The sequence below is a fragment of the Microchirus variegatus genome (assembly GCF_963457635.1).
Source record: "Microchirus variegatus genome assembly, chromosome: 6".
NCBI classification, from domain to species: domain Eukaryota; kingdom Metazoa; phylum Chordata; class Actinopteri; order Pleuronectiformes; family Soleidae; genus Microchirus; species Microchirus variegatus.
The window spans coordinates 10,177,753-10,194,147 of NC_139807.1; the positions used below are offsets into that span (position 1 = coordinate 10,177,753).

At 42.1% G+C, this 16,395-nt stretch overlaps 1 protein-coding gene across 1 annotated transcript; it reads left to right on the forward strand.

Annotated features, from left to right (window-relative positions):
- Positions 1-1,380: 1,380 nt before the first annotated feature.
- On the forward strand, positions 1,381-16,005 carry slc16a2 (solute carrier family 16 member 2; the record flags this gene model as incomplete). The annotated part of the gene is made up of 6 exons (XM_083890953.1): positions 1,381-1,756; positions 7,796-7,940; positions 8,177-8,675; positions 10,993-11,136; positions 13,122-13,350; positions 15,749-16,005. The coding sequence occupies exons 1-6, from the start codon at positions 1,384-1,386 to the stop codon at positions 16,003-16,005; spliced, it is 1,647 nt and encodes a 548-aa protein (XP_083747079.1). The 5' UTR covers positions 1,381-1,383.
- Positions 16,006-16,395: the final 390 nt, after the last annotated feature.

A 16,395-nucleotide genomic window follows, 5' to 3' on the forward strand; every position in this document is an offset into this window, starting at 1 on the left:
GGGTCACAAAGGCTCTCACTTGGGGAATCTTATCTTGTCCTAATCAGAATTGGTGTTAAATTGATATTTACTGTGTAGAAGAAGGCAAAGAATGGATCACATCATCCCCTTTGAAGAGGTTAATGGTCCCACAACAGGACAATGGCCAGTTCTGCTTCAGTATAATAAGAACTGGATAGAGCATGGCCCCCTCCAAGTAAGTTACAGCTATTTTTTTCCAGTGGCCACTCGTGGTACTACAACAACAACAAAAACTACAATTATTACATGTTATTGTTTTGTAGATATCTCTAATTCCACTTTCAGATATCTAACCTCATACCCGAGGACAATAAAAATTAAAACTATAGAAATAAAAAACTAGATTTGAAAAACAAACAAACCAATAACTAGCTGAAACTGAATTGTGTGTTTACAAAACTAACCAACATTGTAGTTTTCATCTTTGAAAGTTTACTTTTGGGGCCATATGTAGTTTGCAAATACTCCTTATAGTCTTATAAACTAATTAAAACTAACTAATTTAAAAGTAAAAAAAACTACACAAAAACTGTGTAGAACAAAAGAGAAGCCAACACTTTTAAATACTTTTTAATATTATGTGCAATGTTCGATGTCTTTTCATTTAGTAATCTTGTGTTTACTGTTTCACTTTATGTATTGTGTGTATGATTTAATTGAAGCCCGTTGTTGTGAGTGTTCTCTGTTCTTTTCATGTTGTGTTTGTCATGTTTGGACTGTTTCAAATAAAGTTTATTGAAAAAAAAAAAAAAAAAAAAAAAAGTTTGGTCCAACCCTCCATCCGCCTGTGAGAGGAGGCGGTGGCGAGCGGTTGAATGACGGTTCCCCTCAGCATTGACACTTCAGAGCCGAGACAACCTCCGGGAGCCGCACTGGCCTTCGTTTCCCCGCCGTGTTTACTCACCATGAAAGAGGACCAGCACCGGGGACGTTTCTTTTGTCACCGCGGGATGCTGCGGACCGTGTGAGACGGCCACGGTACGATACGGCAACCGAGGGGTTTTTTCACAGGTTGAGGATCTGCTTTTGTCAACCGCGCAGAGAAGCCGGAGGGGGAAAAAAAAGAGTGAATTCACAGTGTTAGAGTCAAGTGTTTGTCTGGAAACATATGAACGCACTCACAGGACAAACAGGCGGCTCCGTTTAAGTCCTGCTTTAAGACAAACATCCGACCACGATGACACTTCTACCGTCTGCCGGTGGAAGTTGAGGAGGAAGACCCCCCCCCCCTCCTTGTCGTGCACGTTTTGACAGATAACCAATCGAATCTGTTACTTATAGCCCGTGCTCTTATGTCAGCGACCTATATCTCCTGCGTGTGCGCCGAGAGCCCACTGTAAGCTCACCACCTCACCAGACAGCATGGGGATCAACGGGCTATACAACCAGCCGTCGGGAGGAGTGTGCAGGACGGAGGAGCCGACTGCGGATCCCCACGCGGAGCGGAGAGATGCTCCACAAGACGCGGACCAGGCTGTGGGCACCGTGCAGCAGATCGAGGCCGGCTGCAAGCCGCCCGTGTCCCCGCAGTCCACTGACGCGGAGGCGGCGGGGATGCACGGACACGGAGCCGGATTCGTGCCACCCGAGGGGGGCTTCGGGTGGATGGTGGTGTTCGCTGCGACCTGGTGCAACGGCGCGATCTTTGGGATTCAAAACTCCTTCGGCATCCTGCACATGATGCTGGTGAAGGAACACGCGGACCCAGACGACAAGACGTCTCAGTTCAAAGTGGGTGAGTAATAATCCAGCTGCAGTGTCTGGTCTCCTTCAGGTGAGGCGGAACAATAACAACAACACAGTAGCTGTGGACAGAGGCGCGCTTTTGTCCTGGATGCACATTTGGTCTCAAGTTGGTGTCATGATAAATGAAGATGTGGGGAACTTGTTGTTGTTATTGTTGTTATTATTATTTGGAGAGAACATCAGCATGAGAAAACCTTCATATAACATCAACACCATGGCATGGTTTGGATGGCATGTTTCACACGCACATACTGTTCACATGCATCCGTTGAAGAGGGATGTGGGTCAGCTTTGAGTTCATGTGAGTTTACAATGTGGCACATTTAGCTCAGTGTAGAATGACACACGTGCACGTGCCTCCCCCCAGTACAGTCAATATCTACAGTGTACTCGTTAATGCAGACTGTAAACAACCCATGTCTCCTTTGAGTGTAATGTTTCAGACTGTTATTAATGATTAACAGCTATGCAACTGACCATCAGTGCATTTGTTATCATTTTAATTCCTACATTTTTCAAAAAACAGGCCAAAAAAGAAAGACTGGGTATGGCCAAATTATCACTCAGTAATGCCACTTTTTTCAAATTGTAACTTGGCACAGGATTTTACGTATGTATTTAACTTTGCACCACTTGTATTCTGCTGTTTCCTGTTTTTTTTTTAGACAGATTACCATACTCATTCCACTGCATGTTTCTGTGCATGTGATAAGTTTAAAAAAAAAAAACCCTGAATCCTTAAATTCTAACATTGCTAACCAGCAACTGCAAATCCATTGCTTACAAATGGGCCTTTGTTGGAGTTTCTCCCTGAAATGCTGTAAATTGTAGAAATGAAACACTGACATTTGAGCTAAAGATAATCCCATAAGGGTTTTCCCCCCACTGATGTTGATCAGTGCAGCCGATGGCCAGTATATGATAGCAGTTTAGCTCAATAGAGTAAAAACAAAATATACACAGTCTGCACTTACTGTATAGATTAAAAAAAAAAAAAAAAAACCCTCAATGGTAAATACATTAAACATGTAATAAAACAGTATCTGAAAAAAAACTGTATAATGACATACTGGGTGTGATTATTAGAAATGACAAATAAATCAATTTTAATTGACTATTTATATTTGTCCCACTAAAACTCTGAGCACAACATGTAACCTTACTAAAGCGGAAAACAATCTTTACTTCGCCTCAGGCGGTTTCCTCATCTAAATATTCCAAAGAAGGCACAGCAAAACAGAGACTGCGGGACGTGTGAAAAAGTTCCCATAGATGATAACAACCCATGACATTCCTGCCACGTACAGCGCTATACAGGCTATAAACAGTAATAGATTACTACTGGCTACTGTCTGTGGTGTCCATAAGCAGAGAAATGCAAGGATCACATGTTTTTACTGATTCAAATCTCTGTCTTCAAACCTAAATAATACTATAGAATAAGGGGAAAAGCAGACAAACAGAGTCATTTTAAGGGAATGAGAAAGTTTATTTTTGACCCAAGAATTTGTCCCCAGATTCTGAATCCATCAATGAGCCATCAGTGGTTGGAAGGGAACTGGTATTTTCTTGCTTTTGTGTTTACACCACTTTGCATCTCTAAAGGTTCTGTTCCTCCTTTGTGTTGGTGTATTACAGCTCCTGCTTTGGAGTACAGTCCAGTTGAATAATTATGTGGGAAACGGTTCTTATCCTCACATAGAGGAATAGGAGCTGGTTTTGTTAGGAGCAAAGCAGCATGTAACCCAAGTAGGTATGTTCTGAACTTCCTGTCAAGGCACCAGCAAAGGCTAAGGTCAGGATGTGGGATGAGATTATGGTTCTAAGACTCTTACCTGGAACAAATTCAACACTTTATGATAATCACTGTCAAGAGAGTTAGAGGAGGGGGGGGGAGAAAATAAACACAAGGCCCATTTGAATTGTTAGTGCAGGCAAAGTTGAACATCTTTAACAGTATCACGCACCTTGTCATTCCTAATTTCCTTCGACAAAGTTGCCCTCTGTGGGTAGTCCCATTGCATTCTGGGTCCGTGCATTTGTCACATCACCCTGGGAACAATGAATCAGTTAAGGCTGCAAACACCACTATGACTGGTAGCTGTGTTTCAAGAGTCACATGCAACCATGTATGCTCCCTATATGATGCAAGCAACAGAGGGCATTTTCTATCATGAAATCTAAAACTAAACGGGTCTAATTAGTAAATGTTTGACTTGTTGACGCAAAAGTATTTTGAGACCAGTCGCATCATTAGAACCCTCCACCAGTTTTCATGTTGTGGCTGATTGGTGTATTGTGTTTCACTTGATTGTATCTTCAGTCAATCATCAGCATATAAAATGGACCTGCCCTGACACCCCCCTCAAAACACAACAGTTTAACTTGCAGCAGCAAAACAAAAGATGCGGATGTGACTAGAAAAGACAAGTCGATGATTCACTCTTGATTAGAGATTACCAGTAGATTCATGATTTATTAAGCTTTGGCACCGGGTAAACAGGTGGTGTTTTTTTTTAAAGATAGCTTAGTGTTAACCAGGTGTACAATCAGAGCTGCAGATGGTGTTGTTTTCAACAAATAGACCATGGTTACAGTTTGTACAGTATGGACAAGATACACGGGCTTATACACGACGTAACGTGGGTAGAACACGCACTGTTTATACCATCAATCAACCCATATTAGAGAGCTGTGTGCACTGTTCTACTTCTACCGCTCTGTGATGTTTGGCTTGTAAATCATTAGGATGAAAGGTGTCATGGTCATAGTATCTGAACTTTTACAAAGTATTACTATGTGAGGGATCTATACAGCCTTAAATGAGAAATAAATCGTAATCTTCACCGTATCTGATCGGATATGTTCAACATTTAGTGAATGGCATCAGTCAAAAGCCAAATACTTGGGCAAAACAGTATTCTGTTAAACTCTTGCAGTCATGATGAACATACTGTAGTACTGCTGCTACGGTCTGTGCAGTGTAGCTCTGCTGCCTTTAGATTTCTTCAGCATCTCCATGGTAGCTGGAAATCCCAGGTTGGCAGATCAGAGAATATTGTGGCATATTTGGCATTCCAGTGGGCAGGGGGAATGGGTTCAAGGTCAGATTAAAGTCTCTAGAAGCTCCGCGCGCAAGCAAGGTAAATATCAAACGGGGATCAACTGTTTCTGTTGATAGTGAGTTCATCAGGGTGGTTAAAGCTGGTGGCTCTACAGCAGGTGTACGTGGAAAAATGAAGGATCGTTCGTTGGGGTTTAGACAGACAGAGAGAGTTTAGAGACCAACCAACCAACCAACCAACCAACCAACCAACCAACCAACCAAAACGCGCCTCTGTTTTCTTGATATAATGCAACTTGGGACAGAATCTCTCAAATGGGAGATTCAGCCATTACAGGAAGTGTATGTCTTCTAAGGAACTAATTAGGACTGGGGCAAAACAAACTAGTAAAATACAAGTACGTCTTGTATTCTGTGCGTCTGTTAACCTTACAAACATATATTCAGCCATTGTTACTTTAAATGTTAGCACCCAACACACTATTGGGCGTCGTTTTACAGATAGTTCCTGGAGCACAGGATTAACAGAACAAATCTCTGTCCAGATTCTTTCTGCGCTGAGTATTTATCAAATTATCGAAACTCATCTGGGATGAGTTTGTGAGATCTGTGTCCATGATGCGTATCAATCGAAAATAGCCTCATGTTCAGGCAGATGCGTGTATAAATATACAGTATGGCATGAATTTTACTCCCGCTTCGATGGTTTAGTTGGGTTTCATTTGCACATAACAAACAACACAGATTACAGTTCTTATGTACTGTACTGTATGCCCTGCCTGCAAACTAAACTTGGTAACCCCTGATAATCAGTGCATGAAATCGGGCAGCCTCTTTAAAAGTCCAACAGCGTTTCTCTGCTTCAAGTTTGTTCCACCAGTTAACATATGGGTCCTATAGAGCGTCTCTGTGTGTCTCTCTTGTTGTCAGACTAAATCCATCACACACACACACACACACACACACACACAGTCTCCCTCGCTGTGTTCTCTTTCTTTTGGTTGATGGTGTTCAGGTCTAATCGTCTCTAATGAATACGCCACTGTCTGTCTTTTCACAGAACTTTTCTTGTGCCAGCGCAGAGGAGAATGGAGGTGGACTAGAAAAGAGATTCTTTAGTTCTAAGCATGAGTGCTGTCAATTATACACTAATTCCGCCACAGTGACATATTTGTTTTGGATTTTATTTGGCTGAAACTGTGCTCTTTTTTTTGTCTAGTCTAGTGGATGTATTGCTTATTGTAATAACCCATTTGTTCTTGTGTGGAAATAGACAATATGCACAAATCTACTAAGAATTTTACTATACAGTTATATATATACTCTATAATGGTGGAATGAGTTGGGAAAGGCTTCAAAATAGAGTGCAAGATACAGGCAAAACAGCAGGTATACATAAAACATGTACTGATAACAGACTACTTTATGGCATAGACTTTACTAGAAACAATTCTGTGATTTTTAGGAAGGAACAGGCCTTTTAGAAACTGAAAATTGTGCGAGAAGCTGGAGAAATTTCGAGTTTTGGGAAATGCGATGTCTGTCACAGAAGCACATTTACACCATAGCCTTTCATTTCTGAGATTCCTGAGCAGTGCAACCCCAAAGTAACATTGACCTGATTCTGTCAGGAGTCTTTGAGATGAAACGTAGAGCTTAGTACACGTACAACGTTTAGGGCATTGTGTTCGTGTTATTAGGTTCAGATCATATGAATCGCCTCCTTTGAAGGATCCCTCCTCTGAACTGTGACGTCGTAGGTTCATTTACAGGCTCGGTGATAAAGTGTCTGAGTGGCACTCGTCAAGATAAAGTTGTGCGGTAGAGGGGAACAGAACGGTTCTCGGCTCTGTAGATCGGTTGTGCAATATGGGACAAATGTAATGCTAAGGTGCTTATGGGAATCCAAACCCCAACTATTTGTCCTATAAAGTGAAGTATGTTAATCTGATCTCATACAATGTCGACCTATAGTTTCTCCCTCAGTGGTACTGTATGTTTCCTTAGGTTGAGATGTGTCAGGAGCCCATTGTAAAACAAATATGTACCTTCTATTCTGTTGCAATTGTAGATTTTTAACTGCAGGATGTTGCACCGAGATGTTATATGTGAAAGTCTGACCCAGTGAAGTGCTTTTCTTTTTTATTGATGTTGGCTGAACATACTGTAGTTAGGGGTGGGAGTTCATGAAGTACACATTAAACGGCAAAATTCACCCTCTCTTGTTTCATTTGGATAAATAAACTATAGCAAGGCTGAGGCGTAGTCCCACCCTAACCTATACAAAGACTGACTTTGGTATTGTATGCTTTTCTGACGCCCAGACCATGTTGCACAGAAAAACTCCACAACAAAGACTGTTTGTACAGCAGAGTTCATGTTTCACTTATTTTCATTGCGTGGGTGTATGCAAGTGTGTGTGGTAAATCAGTCCATCCACCTGTTGACCAATCTGTCTGGTCTCTTTCCCGGTGAGCTGTTAGATCAGTGTGACCCACAGCCCAGACACCATGGTAGACATTAAAGCTACCTTTGCTCCCCTGGAGACTGGACACAGATGTTTGTTTGTTTGCACTTCAGGGTACGCGGTGTCTCTGTTGGATCTTTCTGGCTCACGGTGTTCCGACACTGGATGGCTATTACACCACAGGCCTGTGGTGTCCACTTTGATCTGGTTTTTGATCTGCTTAATCGCCATGGGAAGTCATATAGTGTGCGTCTGATGTAAAGTACAATACGTGATACACAGTTAAAGTGACATAAACTCATATTAATAGCAAACATGAGTATGGTGATGGAGTATCCTCTGTATATCTTGCATAAAGATGACTTTTAGTGGGCTTTGAGCCTCGCATGATACACAAACACTTTCCTTATATTACATTTTACATGATAGCTACAACTCACAGCATTTCCAGGTTAATGGTGATTCATTTTCTCCTCTTTCCTCCTCCTCCTCCACAGCCTGGGTCGGGGCCTTGGCTATGGGCATGATCTTCTTCTGTTCACCTGTGGTCAGCATGTTCACTGACCACTTTGGCTGTCGGAAGACGGCTGTCAGCGGGGCAACGGTGGCTTTCCTAGGACTGCTCACCACATCTTTTGCAAAGTAAGCTCACGCAGACTCAATAAAGACACCCACTGCTCTTGCCCTAGTTTGTTCATCTCGTGCACACATAGCTGTTAGCGTTCATCCTTTTCTGGTGGACTTTCCAAAACTATCAAAGTTTCTAACCATTGGAATGACATAATAAAACTATCAGATTTTACCCTGTAGAAAGTTTGAATAGAGAGCTCATCCACTTTATTTGTCGCTTCACTCTTTTAATTTCTCTTTTCTTTCAGCTCCCTTAGCCTTCGTTATTTCACATATGGCATACTCTTTGGCTGTGGATCCTCCTTCGCGTTCCAGCCGTCGCTGGTTATCCTCGGCCACTATTTCCGACGGCGCCTGGGCCTGGCCAATGGCATGGTGACGGCGGGTGCCAGCCTCTTCTCCATGGGCCTTCCAGTGTTACTCAACAAGGTGGTGGAGCCTCTGGGCCTCAGCAGGACCTTCCAGATCCTCAGTCTCTTCATGCTGGTCCAGGCCCTGCTGGCGTTGACATTCAAACCTTTACTGCCTGCTGGAGGAGGCATGGGACCACCAGGCATGGGACCTGGTCCTGCTGAGCCCCAAACCCAGTCATGTGCGACTGCTCAGGGCGGGAGCAGGTGGAGCAGGGTTCTTGCTGGGTTCAGAAAATACTTCAACCTGCGAGTGTTTCACATCCTAACATATCGGCTGTGGGCGTTTGGAATCGCTACGGCAGTTTTTGGATACTTTGTGCCATATGTACATCTGGTAAGGTCATAGAATGTGGTCATTATTTACATTAGGTTAACTGAACTCTATACTTAGCATCTGTAATGTCTCTTTCTGCCTCTTAAGTGTCTTCTTCTCCCTCTTCCTCTGTTGTTGTCACCTTAGATTCTCATATATTATTGTTGTGAAATTGCATAGCTGTGCTATATTTGATGGTAATTGAAGATGTATATAGACGCTAAGCCTTGTGTACTTTATAGTGTTTATACTATAGTCATCCATCCCAGCTGTTCTGAAACATTACCTAATATGGAATGCATATGTAACAGGAACTTTTGGTACGCGACTGCAGAGATTTTCTTTCATATTACAAGGGTATATTAATAGCATAATGGCGGTTGATGAGTCAGACTTTTGTGGTCAGGTATCGATCATATTGGCATAACAATGCTTCTCAGCTAACTTGGGGAAAAAGGAGGGAGATGGAGGCTGATGTCACAGCTGGAATTCTGCACGTGGTCTGATGCACTTTTATTTTCTGTGGATTTTGTGAGTGGTGAAAGATCTGATTTTATCTGTCTCTCAAAATCAAACCGTATAATATACAGATATATATAATATATATATATATGGATATATAACTGTAAAATGATAGTTTAGCACTTTGCAGTTAATGTTTAGTGTTTAAGAGTTTGTGACATCTTATGGTGAGACTGCACCATTGAGGACTCCTCCGCTCTCCCCGCCCTTTCCCAAGCCTATCAGGGAACTACTATGAATACCAGAAAGGATGTTGTTCTTCATTTGTGTAGTAAGCTTCTGTTTCACAATGCGAAGACACAACCTCTGGCTTGTTTTGTCTATTTCGGGCTGATGTAGAGACATGGCAGCCTCTGTAAAACAAGGCCTATTGCTTTGCTTTACCGTAAAGCGTTTATTCTAAGGCTGTGAAAACCAAATTCTATTTTAACGCAATTACACACTTATACAAAAATATTATGGGCCAGTAAAACCCTAACTGTCACACACTTTTAATATCATCAGCTCTTTCTTTTGTTAATCATACAATGGCCAGACATAACATAGGAACCAAAATCCTTCAGCCATAACCAACATTAGCTTTTATGACATGCGCAAACATTGACCAAGCCATTGAACAAATCGTCAGAGTAGATTGTGCTGTATATTAAATGGCCAATAATCCGCATACATAGACAAAAATATCTATATCTATAATAAAGTCGAGCTACTGGTGCCACGTCTGCTAACATACTATGAGGTTTGTTTACTTTGTCTCTCATTCTCTTGCTGGGACTCAGCTGCTGTCAATCAAACCTCCCTGAGGCAGAGAGATAAATGAACATCTCTAATATTCCTCACAGATTGCGTCTTAAAAAAATACCGCTGACGTTATTGTTGGCAGAGGTATATGACTCTGAGCAATAAGCTATGGTATGAATGTGTACGTAGGCATGGGCACGTGTCAGGTGTGATAGAGTGTGGGTGTGTCTGTGTGCGTACATACATCATTTATTATTTATATTCTTACCGCTAACAAGTCTGTGATTCTAGTAGCATCATGATGATCAAAGTACAGACTTTCGCAGACTTTAAATGACAGATTTTGTCATGTTTTCAGTGATTGTTATTGTTAATATGTCGGCACATGAACGGTGACCAAATTCGGTGTGAGATAGTGAGACGGTGAAGGATGAAGATGTAGTGGTAAAGCTGTAGCCTGGAGCCGTGAAGTTGATCTCCCTCTTTCCAGATGTCTGATGTTCCAGCTCCGGCCTCCCTCTGTCAGTCCTGTTGTTTCAGGCCTGAGCCCAGATGTAAACACAGCCCCGGCCTTTGTATTGGCTCAACTACCTCAGGAAACCTCTCCTGTATGGCCTCTCTGTATCCCTAAACATTCCTATCCTATGGCTATTGATGAATGTAGAGCCCTTCAAAGCAGAGCAAATATTTCACAAGGACCAGTTTTTGCTCAGGAAAGACATGAGAGGGCGGTTTCATGTTTTGGACCTGAATTGGGGGGAGTCTGACCTATATGCAATGCAATCTCCCTGTCCTTCTGTTCTGGAAGATTGTTGTTCAGAATGTGGCTTTTGGGTTGACGATGGATGAATTCACCACTCACATTGGCAGACTTCATTGATTCCTTTGGCGGGGGGGGGGCAAAAAAACATGATAGAAAGTTCACCTGCAGGTTGTGCAGCATCTTTTTTTTGGCGTTCATATGTTCTTTGCAGCCTCCGGAGAGTTTCTTCGGCAACATGATCACATTTCTCCGCTGCTAAAACGGCCAAGTCTCACACAGCACTATGTCTGTCTGTTCTTTTTTGTGTCACAGATGAACTTTGTGAAGGAGGAGTTCAAAGACACTAAGAAGGACTGGGTTCTCTTGGTGTGCATAGGAGCCTCATCTGGCGTGGGGCGTCTCGCTTTCGGCAAGATTGGAGACCTCCTTCCTAGTCTTACGAAGATCTACATGCAGGTGAGGGAAAGAAACGTCTGCATATGAAAACAAGGAAGAGTTCACACAATGTTCAAAAAAAAGCTCCACACACACACAACTTCTGCATTCCTCAGTATAGCAGTGTTTAGATATTATGTTGCCTGGTGACATTCCTGCCCCACACAGGAAGTGATTAGTTTTACATCGAGGCAACTTTAACATTGCATTAGTAAAGAGTGATGACTTAAAGGAGTCATGTTATACGAAACTTAAGGGACAGAAAATGACATCTGCCACAGAGGCTACTGGGAGCTAACAGCAGTTAGCATTTGGAAAAGTGATCATTTGCAGGCTCTAGTAAGCACATTGCAACATAGCTGCCAACTCCCACGCTTTGGGCCGTGAGACTCACGCATTTGACTGACTTTTCACGTTCTCACGCCACACAAGTACACCTCACGATTAAAAACGGTTCTGAATAGCATAAGCATATGGTGCGAATGTCATCCATCCTCTGAAAGGTTTGAAACCGCTCGCACCCGCGATACCTAGACAGTTCGGTTACGATACTGAGCGGCAAGAGAGGTGTCCGAGCGTCAGTGGTTCTAGGAATTCAGTCAAGCACATGCGCAGAACGGATCGAATTTCTGGTACAAGTCGGGTGATGACACTAAACACGCACATATATGTTGGTAGGCTAGTGGTTAAGTTGTTGGACTTTTGTCAGGAAGGTCGTAGGATAGAATCCAGCTCTCAGGGAATCTACATTATTTACCATATTATTATTGTATAGAGCATTATGGGTATTAAGCATTAATAATCCATAAATCATATTGTATAAAGCATTAACCCTTACCCACAAAATGTTTCAGGCGTGAATTGAAGTCATTCGGCAGTCTGACTGGATAAATGTTACATGCACCCACTCGTCTCTGCACTGCCTCTGTATATACACAAACACTTCCTCGGTCAGGGCTGATAGTTTCAGATGAAGGGCACGCCATACAATAATGTTACATAATCTCTGTTCACCAAGACCAAACAGAGGCAAAATGAGAATTATCAACAACAAACACCACAATGTTACAAACGGGCAGCTTCAACTTAAACCGGAGATAGAAATAATTTGTTTCTTATTCATTTGAAAAGGGCGATGTGGAGTTACTGTCGTCAACCTTTGATGTTGTCTTTGCGGTCCGAGTGACTCAGTGTTATTAACGGCTTAAAGTGCAGAGGAACATGACTCAGATGCTCTTTGCACACTGGAATGAAAATAATCTTTCTTTTAACAAGACAAATTACCGACCTAGATAATGGTAGGGGGGGGGTCCAGTTCTGGGTAAATGGAGGGGAAAAGCAGGAGAGAATACAAAAAAAAGTGGTACATTACACACTTCCTGCTTAATGCAATCACACTGGCTGAGAAGCACCAACCTCACACACTGAGTGTTGTTAAAACAAGCACTGTCATTTAGATTCAAAGAAGATGGAGAATGTGTCATAAATAAAACACACTGTGACTGTGGTCTTAATGTTCGACAGATGGAAAGGTTACGGGTTAAGGGCACATGTGAAATGCTTTAGGCTAACCATTCCGCTCATTAGTAACACAAATGTTATCGTTGTTAATTGTTATTCTTTGATACCCACATGAAGAAAATTGGTTGTTGTTCCACCCTGCCAACTCTAATTTGACACATTTTATCTCGATAATGTTGATAAAAAAAAAAAAATATAATTGTAATGGCACAGAAAATGTGTCCAGCGTGTACCAGATCTCACTCCTGTCTGCTCTTCTTTTCTCCCCTTGGCCTTTCTGTATGTATTTAAGAAGTGTAAGTGCAAGCAAATGCTGCCTTAGTTTGAAGGTGTAAGGTATCTTTATAATCCCCACTGGGCAAGTCGTTGCACAGCCAGCAGTAACTCAGGTTTTTTTTTTTTGGATGTATGCAAAAACTGCAAACTTCTCAGAAACGGTATAAAGATCTATATGATCGCTTGTGTCCTTGCTTGTCTGTTTTCAGGTGGCGTCCTTCACAGTCATGGGCCTGATGTCTATCATGATCCCTCAGTGTTCTGTGTTCGAGGGGCTGGCTGTCGTTTGCGTGATCTTGGGCCTGTGCGACGGCTGCGTTCTCACCATGATGGCCCCCATAGCCTTCGAGCTGGTCGGGCCCATGCAGGCCTCGCAGGCCATTGGCTACCTCCTCGGCCTGATGTCTGTTCCCATGACAGCAGGTCCACCCATTGCTGGTGAGAAGCATGCTCTCTCTCTCTCTCTTTTTTTTTAATCCTGTTTTTCTACAACACTGAATTGATTTGCACAGTGCTCACAGTGATGCGGCTCCTCTCACTGATGTTGGCAGGCACAGGGCACAACAAGTTGATTGATATTAGCATTTAGCTTAGACAATTGAGTGGCAGGATAATATGTACAGTCGGGTCCATAAATATCATCACAATTCTTTTCTTTTTGGCTGGTTAGACTTCAGGCTGTCATTGACTGCAAAGGATTTGCAACCAAGTATTAAACAATACAAGTTTGATTTATGATTGTTTAGTTTAGTCCTTACTTTTACTTTTAGTCCCCTAAAAAGTGGGAGGCACATAGAAAGTGTTGTAATTCCAATGTCCCAATATTTATGGACCTGACTATACATCACTGTTGGGCTTGTTTCCAATTGCAAGTAGCATCTAGGGATTTGCCTGGAGGACAAAAAAAATAGATTAAATATTTAGAGGAAGCAAGTGATTTATTGGCTTATTTGATATTTGGATTAAGAAGCAGTTGAACGAGTGAACGTAATGAGTGGTTGTGTTTTTAGTAGTAAAAGAAACTACTTTAAAGTAATTCACTTTGCCATTATTATGTATTCTTTCACCAGTAAGATGGTATTAAATTTCATAGTATGTGCTATTAAAAAAGTATTTCTCTTTAAGTCTTGCACCCCTGATTCCATAAGCCTTTATGTGTAAAGTCTTATTTTGTGGATACACATGTGTGAGATATTATTCTAGGTTCAGTTGTTTGTATATAGCATGTTTGTCACTGTTTTCGCCTGGCAAACAGAAACCTTCCGACTCTTAGCAACAGCACTTAGAGAAAACAATCTGCAATTACCCTGTACCCTCTCTCATTGTTCCTGTTCTGCACATTCTAATACCAACTTAGCTAGGCCGAGCGCTGAATGGAATTATCTTAATATCCACATAATGTTGTCCTGTACAGTATGTACAGATCGTGCGCAGGAATGCATACGAGACAAGGCAACAATGTATGTAAACACCCCTCCCAATGCACTCAAGTTGACTGTGGTGAACCTACTGACCCTGCTGTGGCAGCGTGCTGTCGGTGCAGTTTGTTTCTCTCTGACATGTAAGGATTACACATGAAAAAAACCAGGAGCTGCTGCACATGTTCGGCAGCAGATGTTAACGCTTTAGCTTCCCTGTGTGCATATTCTAAACACGGTGAGGTAAAGGATTTTATTGTTTCCCAGTAATCCAATCTCTGTTGACTTTCACTGTGGAGTGCAGCAGCCAAAACTATGACATAATTAATGTGGCCATATGATATCTTGTGTAGCCAGTTATATTACTGCACACTCACAGTCAGGTAAGTATGTAGTTGTGCAATGACACACATTATGTCTTTTTGGCTCTGTTTCAAATGAATTTGAGGGTTAACCTTTGAGAAATTATAAGCATTTTTATACATTCTTGTCCATATCCAGAGGTTCAATAATAATAGGACAAACTCAAAGGCTTCTTTTAATACTTAGTTGAACATCAGTTGCAGTCAAATGACTGCCTGAAGTCTGGAACCCGTGGACATCACCCAAAGTTGAGTTTCCAGCCTCCAGTTGCTGCTCTTTTGCAGTCAAGTCTTCAGTAACTGAGACGAGCATGAGATCAGGTGACCGACTTTGTCGCTAAAGAACATTCCATTTCATTCTCTTCAAAAGCTCTAGTGTTACTTTTACAGTACGCTTCGTGTCATTATCCGTCTGTGGTGTGAAATGCCGCCCGATCGGTTTTGCAGCTGAATCTGAGCGAGCAGAGGATTATAATCCTATACAATTCAGACTCAGAAGTCATCCTGCGACTTCTATCAGCAGTCACTTCCTCGCTAAACTCAAGTGAGCCTGGTCAACACTGCCACACTCCATGTTTGACTGATGACGTAGTATGCTTTGGATCATGAGCTTTTCCTCTTCCCATCATTCTGGTACAAGTTCATCCCTGTATCATCTGTCCAGATAATTCAACACTTGTAATCAGAAATGTGAAATGGGGGCCAGACAGGTTTACTCCAGTTTAGGGTAAAAGTCTATAACAAAGTTCAAGTTCAAGTTTTGAAAAATATAACTTTCAAAAGCCGTTTGTTTACTCCTCACACACAACAAAACTCTGCCTCCATGCTATTGTACATATACAGTATGGACTTCTTTGTTATGGAGGACCAAACCTGACATGATAAATAAATAAATACAGGCATAAATAAATAAATAAATACAGGAATAAATAAATAAATGCAGGTGAACAGAAATGTAGATATAAATGTAAAACATTAATTAATTTATTTATTATTACATCAGGTTTGGTTTTGTATGCATTGTTAAGTTGTATCGTGCCATGTATCCCTCTGCAGGTCTACTACGTGGTTACTTTGGGAACTACACAGTGGCCTTCTCCCTGGCTGGGGTGCCTCCTATGGTGGGGGCTGTGGTGCTGTTCTTCGTGCCCCTGATGCACTCGAGGCTCCAGCGAAGCCGGGCTGCAGCGTCGGCCGAGGAGACGTCCGCGACGGCCCACATGTTGCCCGCTGTTCCACAGGCGGAGGAGGCCAAGAGCTGCTCCAACGGAGACATGCTGCCCGGCTACACCGACGTGGAGACGCACATCTGAGTCGCACCGTACAAAGGTTCAGTGTGTGCACACGTATATCTACAGGGCTGGGTATTATTGATTCAAACTTTCGCTTTATAGATGTCTGGACTTGGAATACTGTTCCTGATACCAAATCTGTTTTAACAAAAGCAAATAAACAACACGGTAAGATTCCTTAGTTTTATCTGGCTGGGATGTCTTCGTGCAGTTAAACATGAATCAGTTTTCTGCTCACATATTTATTCCATGCACTTTAGATCTTATCGACATACAGTTGCTTTATATATTAACTGACACAAGCCCTAACATCCTCTACTCCTTTGAGCTCAGTCATGAGCACTGTTAGACACATACAGTAGATCATCACTGACAATAATGAGATTAAACAATAATGAAATTGAAAGGCAA